A 7755-nucleotide genomic window follows, 5' to 3' on the forward strand; every position below is an offset into this window, starting at 1 on the left:
ACTTGTTGAAGAGGATATCTGTAGACTTACAAATGCCAAAGACCTGTTGATTGAACAAACATACGCAATAGTTGTAGTTGACAAGTAAGATCTTGTATGTATGTGAAGACATGTATATTAACAGTTGTGAAATTACCATCTCTTTTTGAGGTTTTGCAGTGCCCACAATGCTTGCTTGGTTCGTTGCTAAAAAATTCTGTCAAAATCTTGAGTATATCAGACATCCTGAAGTATGAACCAACCACCTCCGTAGGTTATAAAAAAATTTAGGATAAAGGCCGGATATCTGGTCATATTATTGTGTATGATATATTGGATTCGTTTAACTTGCAAACAATTTTGATGGAGAGAACTCATTAACTATAATTAATAAATTTAGGTTGAAATTAATTAAAAATGAACAAATACAACCTAAATGATATATATATATATATATACACACACACACTAGTGGTATATCTGTGCGATGCAGTGCAGGTGAATCACAATTATAAAACATTAGTTTAGCCTTGAATTATAAGTTTGTGTGATTATTTTGCAAGTCAACTAATATATAAAGTTGAAGGTTAATACGGTGTATTAGCAAAATCGAATGGAAAAATAATTGCACACGTATTGGATTTCTAAACCCATATACTCAGAACTCATTACAAAAATTTGAACTTAAATTTAGTTGAAGTCTGAAAACCCTCCTAAAGCTGAGACCATGAAACATTTTCCACTGGTCTAATCTGACAACACGAATAAGGTTTATGTTGGAAACCTTGCATGGAGTGTCGACAATCTGGCTCTTGAAACCTTGTTTCAGGATCAAGGAAATGTTTTGGAAGCTAGAGTGATTTATGATAGGGATAGTGGTCGATCAAAGGGTTTGGGTTTCGTAACTTACAGTTCTGCCAATGAGGTCAATAGTGCAATCGAGTCATTGGAAGGCCTTGTAAGTAGCTACATTTCATAACCTCCTCCACCTTTGATTTTTCCCTTTCGAATCTTGTTTTTCTTGAATCTTTCGTGTTATAATTTCTTGTGCAGAATGTTGATGGTAGAAATATCCGTGTCACTGTCGCTGAAGCTAAACAAATACCTCAATTCTAAACAGTCTTATGGGACGGTTTTCGATCACTACAAACAGCGTTGGCCGACCTTGAAGACGAGAAAGCTGCAACCATGAGAGTTTTGTCTTGTGTAGACTAATTTTGAATTCTTGCAATTTATGTATCAGAGTATGGATATGGATTTGCAGGAAATCGTTCATCTGTTTTGGTGTTTGTATGTACCAAATCCTAGAAAAGACGAGGAATAGAATTTCAAACCATCTACCAAACACATACCGTTCAACATCAGTATAATTACTATGAGTGCTCAAAAACCCGACCAATCCGATCAATCCAACCCAATGCGAAATAACTCAACCCAAAACAACCCGATGTCTAATCGAGTTGTAAAATTTTCAAACCGTAGGTATTGGGTTGATATTAGGTTACTATTACTTGAAACCAACTCAACCTGATGAACCCGATATCAATTTATTTCTTGTATTTAATATGATTGTTGAATTTATATTAATATATACACTAGATAATTACACTATCACGTACGCTACTCATATATACATTTTTTTAATCCATTCACATCTCTATATAACTCATTCATATATATGTTCAGTAACTGTAAACATATATACGTAAATTTGAGAAAATTTATTGAATGTGATATACATAAGAAGTATGGATAAGTTGTATCAAATGGTTGATGATGAAAAAGAAATTATAAGTAGAGAAATAATATGTTCAAGGTTAGAAGAATATTTTAATGTTTGGGTTGGGTTAAGATTTTTCAAACCGCAAGCATTGAGTTAGGTTGTTAAAATGTCTTCAACCCGATCAATATATTACACACCTAGTATATATATTATATAGGAGTATAAATATGTAAAATACAATAACATTTTGATATATTTTAGCAGAAATAGAAGGTAAATTCAATCTATGAATATATTCATGTTACAGTTATATGATAGATTCACATCATTGTTACATATGATTCAGGAAAAAATATAACCCTGGTTAATCAGATCATTTCTTCTTCTTTTTGTGTCGCTATTCGCACGTTATCGCGATCGCGCCTGAAAACCCGATACAACGGTGTGTAGAACAAGCAGCATAGAGCAAACGGAATTGCCATCATCGAGAAAAGCCCCTTCGATAACGCCAACGCTTCTCTAGAGGACCCTGCGATCGGGTCCACGGATTTCGCGTCGTACCCATACATCTTCTCGGCTAGGATACCAACCAGGGGTGCCGCAAAAGACGAAAAGGAGCCTTCGAAGGCTCGGTCAAACGCGTAGATCATAGTCCGGTGTTTGGATGGGACCACTTCTGCGAACATCGGTGCGTTGGCTGCACTTCCGTTCCAGCTAATCGTAAGGCCCATAAGGAGAAGCGTGATTGCGTACGTGAGGTAGCTGTCGACCGATTGCGGGATTACTCGTAGGAGAAACAAAGAGTACGGGATCCCCATGATTGCGCTGAATTGCGCACACATGATTCGACCGGAATGAGGGTAAATCTGAGCCATTCGATCACCAATGATTCCACCCAAGAGAGAACCAAAAGAACACCCGGCCCCGAAAAGGCTCAAAAGCGTTGCAGCCTTTTGGTGATCAAAACCTAAGAACGAAAATAGAAGAGATACGTCGTTAACCGTTATAACCTGGAGGTCCTGAAAGGCTAGGCCTTAGGGTCGGTCCAAATGACAAATAAAGGCTAAACTTTGAGGCTCTCCCTACAAGTGACATGGGGCGAAAAGCGGAAAGAGAGGGATGGGGTTTCTCTCGCTTTCGGTTCAAGTCTTCTCAGGGCCACTAAACACGGTATATTTCACTTGTAAGCAGGGTCTAAGGTGGGATGCAGACCTTTTTTCTATCCCAAAGGACAAGGACACATGCACTAAGAGACATAAAACAATGAAGAAAAGCGCGTACATGCTCACCAATTAGTTCGAACCACATCGTGAAAAACACCATGGCGGTCCATGGGAGCGAACCAACAAGACCCTGCAAGACGATGATCTGAAATGTTTGGACCTTCATCACTGCTTTCGTGGCTATCCATGACTCGGTCCAAATCGAACCAGAACTAGAATCTCTCCCCCGTTCCAAAAGTTCATTCCTAAAATAGAAGAAATTTAAGAATCTGCAAAGGCGAAAACACTCGTTCCGTTTGGTACACCTACTGGACAAAACTGCCAAGATAAGGAAGGCGGGCGAAAGAATTGTAGAGGTTTTAGGATTTTATTTTAATATGGGTAGTTTAGTAATTTACCAATCGTGTCTTATCTAGCTGATTATTATTCCACCTATTTTGATTCCCACTCAGTCATGTCCTGTCACACTCCATTGTCGCATTAAACATGAAACGGAAATTATTTGTTTTGTTTTGTCGAGTCCTATCCAATATACCAAACGGACCCAAAGAATAAAATCCAAGAAAGATTTCAATACCTTTCAAGAGAAGTCTCTCCTCCATTCGGATCAGTGGTAATTAGTCGTTTAGGGTCAACGACGAACATGAATACGAGAAACCCGATTGCGCAACTTAATAACGCCATCAAAACAAAAGCACACCGCCATCCAGGTATTCCCCAAAACTCATGCCCAGCCATAATCGTAGCCACCACACCGCCACCAATGCCACCCACCATTCCGACAAGCTGCAAGAACCCAAACCCTGTCCCCCTAACGTTATCGCTGTAGGTATCCGCTATAAAAGACTGGAGGGCCGGAATAACAATCGCCAATCCAAAACCGTTTACCGCCCGCCAAAAAGCAACCTGACTGAAATAGCGGCTGCCGCCAACAGCACCGGTGGATAATGCCCAGCAGAGTGTGCCCATTGCAAGAACAGTGGGTCGGTCATAAGTCAAAACCAAGATTCCGGCCATCGGGGATGCCAGACCTTGAACAAAATTCCGTATAAATGTTAGATAACCCAGGTCAGATGGTCCAGCATTGAACGCTTCGCTGACTTCTTTGTATACGGATGGAAGAAGATTTTCATCGGCACGCTCCATTATAGACGCCAAATTGATGATAATCAGAGAAAGAGAAATCCCGAAAAACTTTCGTCCCCTGTGATCATCATAAGATGAAAGACATCATAGAAGAAGAGGAAGGTTCAAATGAGAACCGTGAGAACAGTATACGCCATTGATGCATATAAAGCATATGAATTCCGGTGAATATATGCACCAATGCGTACATACTCGCATATATGGTACGAGGGGTCAGTTCAAATAAGAAGGCTAAATACCATGAGAAGGTTAAGGGAAGGTTCATATTTGATTCATTGAAAAATTTGGAAGAAAATCCATTTGAAGATACATAAGTGAACTGACGTTATAGATTATTCATATGGATTTACATATGCATATTCAAATGGATTTTTTCAATGATTCCCATATGAACCTTCATTTCTCATCGTACTTAGCCTTATTTGAACCTCCCACTACGGTATGATTATACTGACTAGTACATATTTTGATAGCGTATATGCATCAAAATATACGGATTCTCTCGGTTCTCAAACAATTTATGGTTCTTATTCGAAACAGATTTGACAGTCAAGCAGAGGTAGAGAACTGCAAAAGATCATATTCTGGAGGCTAAATCGACTTCCAAGTCGAATTTGATCTGTAACAATCTTGATTAAACCCCAAATTTCGATCTAAATTTGCAAAATAGTTGCCAATTTAGAACCTTAACTCCTAATCAACACACACAAACATAAACACAAACACTTTATATGCACATTAATATGAATCATATGTTCTAAGTGAATCCCATTTTTCTCTGACTCTTTTCTTGAGATTTCATCTCTAATCACATAGAGACAAACAGAAAGTATCGAATCATAACTACAGTCCGCATCCATTTCAATGACATCAGAACTACAGAGTTGACTTTTGAATGTGAAATGAGTTGGTTCTAAAATTAGAACAAAATAGATACCAATTTCAGATTGGGGAAAAAGTATGAATCAGTTTGAGCTCTAAACCACAAAATTGAATCAAAAAACTAGAACGAGTCAACTATAATCTTCAAAAAGGGGGTAGAAATCGGAGAAATGCAAAAATAGAAAAATTAGAATAGGAAATCGAAGAAACTCACTTCATGGTACGCAGATTCGCTTTAGGAAACAAGAACTTAGATCGATTGATGACGAGACGACGTAATTTCATAACCAGGCTAAAAGAGGCCTCCGATCAAAACCCCAAAAAAATTCCAGATCCGAAGGGAGTTCATGGTCTCTACATCGCACGACATTGATATATCCAACCTACCCATCATGCTACACCACTAATTCGTCAACACCCACCAAAAATCGAATAACCAAATCACGTAAACAGCCAACAAAATGTTGAAATATCTCTGGAAATGGACGATAAAATGTCAAATATCTTTGGAAAAAGATTGGTGGGATTTGGTTAGAGTTCAACGTTTGACACGCCAAGGTTTATGCATCGATCAATGGCGAACTTGATTGGGATCAAAAGCTTGATTCTATCTTGTTATCTGAAGAATAACTGCTAATTTGAATATGGTTGAAACTAATTTGATCGATTGACTTTTTTATGGAAACTGATTTTCCATTTTGTTTTCTTGGGGGGACACACTTTGCGTTGATAGCCAAGATCTATCGTAGATCAAAACAATCCAGTAATCCACGTGGGCAATCTTTTTTCTATTTTTTGGCGGCGGTTTTTGATCATTGAAATTAGGGCACAACCCAATAAAGACAAGATTGCTTACGTCATTTTGATTTCATATGTTCCCTTTTATAGGTTGAGTTCATCTAATCGAATACATTACATTTGAACAATTAAACCAAATGTTTATTCTTCAAAAAAAATTTAACTCAACCTAACCTAAATCAAATTGCAACCCAATTTTATAGACGGATATACCTTTTGAGATAGGGATGGCAAAAAAACCCGAAATTGATGGTGAAAATCGAAAACCGAACAATTCGGGTCGGTTTCAAGGACCTCTTAACGGGAATCGGGGGGTATTTTGGGGGATTATATCGGGGACGGGGACGGTATTCACCGACCCGGACCGGCCCGATAATATATATATATATATATATATATATATATATAATATTTATATTCTACAAATTACAATTTTATAAAGGCTACCCAAAACTACTAAATTCCTAAGCCCAAAATTGTTAAATTCCTAAGCCCAAAGGCCCAATTGACTTTGAGTCTTGAGAGGCCTGGACTCGTCTACTTGTCTCAACTAGTCGACCTCGATGCGACGATGCCTCACCTCACGCCCTCACGCCTCTCGTTCTCTCCAGTCTCCTCTTTGTCCGAATTCCGATCCGTCTGTCCATGCCGGTGTCGGCCACGGCCAGTCGACCTCTCCAGCGAGGCAGCTCTCGTTCTCTCTCCCCTCTGTCGCTATCGAGATAGCCGACTAGCCGAGTCGACCTCTCTGTCTCTCGCTCTCTCCTCTCCCAAACTCAGAAACTAGTCTTTCTTCAAAGGACAAAAGCAGGTATCAACACTCACCACTTCTTCTTCTATCACTATGTACCCTTTTGGTAGGTGGGTATCCTAATAAACTGCTTTTCAACCCTCATCTGTTTTTCTTCAAAAAAGGTGTTGCTTATGCTGCTTTTATGCTCTATGAGCTACTGATTTCCAGTAATCTAATCAATTAGATCATGGGTTTATCTTGGTTTGTACTTAAGTGCTTTGATTCCCTTTGTTTTTCTTAGTAATCTAATCAATTAGATCATGTGGTTCGGATTCGGGTAAAACCAGCGGGTAACGGTTATTTTGCTCTTAACGGGTTTCCCAACGGGGATCAGGGAACCATGGGGACCCGATGGGGATCCCCGATAAGATCCCCGACGGGGATCGTGACGATTACGGAGGATGGTTATGTTTATCGGTTTTGGGGACGAGGACTCTAAAAACTGGCCCGAACTCGGCCCGTTGCCATTTCTACGTTGAGGGTATGATTATCTGTGAAACCATAAAAATGTAGGATCTAACAGTAAATTTTTTTAAGGTATATAATTATGAATAAGTTTTTTGAGATGGAATTATAAGATTTTTTCAGATTAAAACCATAAACAGTAAAATCTTTAGGGAGTTTAAATTAAAAAAGTAGGATATAAACACGATACCAAAGGATGATGGTTGGAAGTCAGTTTAACCCTTCAAATACTTTTATAGTTTTATTTTACTTCTTTTATTTTTTTCAAATTTTATTTTATACCCTTATCATATTCATTGATTAATTATTATTAGCTGAAATACATTGAAAAATACTTATTTTCATTATAAATTACATTGTTAAGAAGTTCTCGTTGATACCTTCAAAACAAGCCTGATATTGAATATTTTTAAAATTGATTATATTTTTAATCTTAACACAATTAAAAAATCAAATATATTTAAATTGTATGCGTGTATGATAACATCGTATTTTTTCATTAGTTTTTATTTTATATTACAATAGTTAGTTGGTGCAATCGCTTCGAAAATTTTATGGATCCGTCTCTGATCCAAACCGTACGGGTTAGTCATGTTGATACTTTTTAATATATGTTGTTTTTTCTACTCATAATTTCTTTTTTATCATCATTTAGTACAATTTATCAATACTTCTTAAATCTTATGTAAATCACATGCAACTACTTTTCTTAAATTTATATATATATATATATATATATATATATA

General features: G+C 37.6%; 1 protein-coding gene across 1 annotated transcript; it reads right to left on the reverse strand.

Annotated features, from left to right (window-relative positions):
* Positions 1-1937: 1937 nt before the first annotated feature.
* LOC112515490 (putative metabolite transport protein YyaJ) lies at positions 1938-5603 on the reverse strand. Its single transcript, XM_025122342.1, has 4 exons — positions 5168-5603; positions 3503-4129; positions 2992-3170; positions 1938-2669 (listed from the first exon to the last, which is right to left on the reverse strand). Exons 1-4 carry the CDS (start codon positions 5236-5238, stop codon positions 2071-2073), a joined length of 1476 nt encoding a protein of 491 aa, XP_024978110.1. The 5' UTR covers positions 5239-5603; the 3' UTR covers positions 1938-2070.
* Between the last annotated feature and the right edge of the window lie 2152 nt (positions 5604-7755).

This window comes from Cynara cardunculus (genome assembly GCF_001531365.2).
Source record: "Cynara cardunculus var. scolymus isolate 2C chromosome LG 7, CcrdV1, whole genome shotgun sequence".
NCBI lineage: Eukaryota > Viridiplantae > Streptophyta > Magnoliopsida > Asterales > Asteraceae > Cynara > Cynara cardunculus.

Bases quoted from the DNA above. Each gene is read 5' to 3' on its own strand.
- LOC112515490 (XM_025122342.1), bottom strand. From the start codon at position 5,238: ATGAAATTACGTCGTCTCGTCATCAATCGATCTAAGTTCTTGTTTCCT. The intron at 3,171-3,502 runs GTATTGAAATCT...CTTCTATTTTAG, and splicing joins GGAGAGACTTCTCTTGAAAG to GAATGAACTTTTGGAACGGG. The intron at 2,670-2,991 runs GTGAGCATGTAC...TTTCGTTCTTAG, and splicing joins GATGTGGTTCGAACTAATTG to GTTTTGATCACCAAAAGGCT.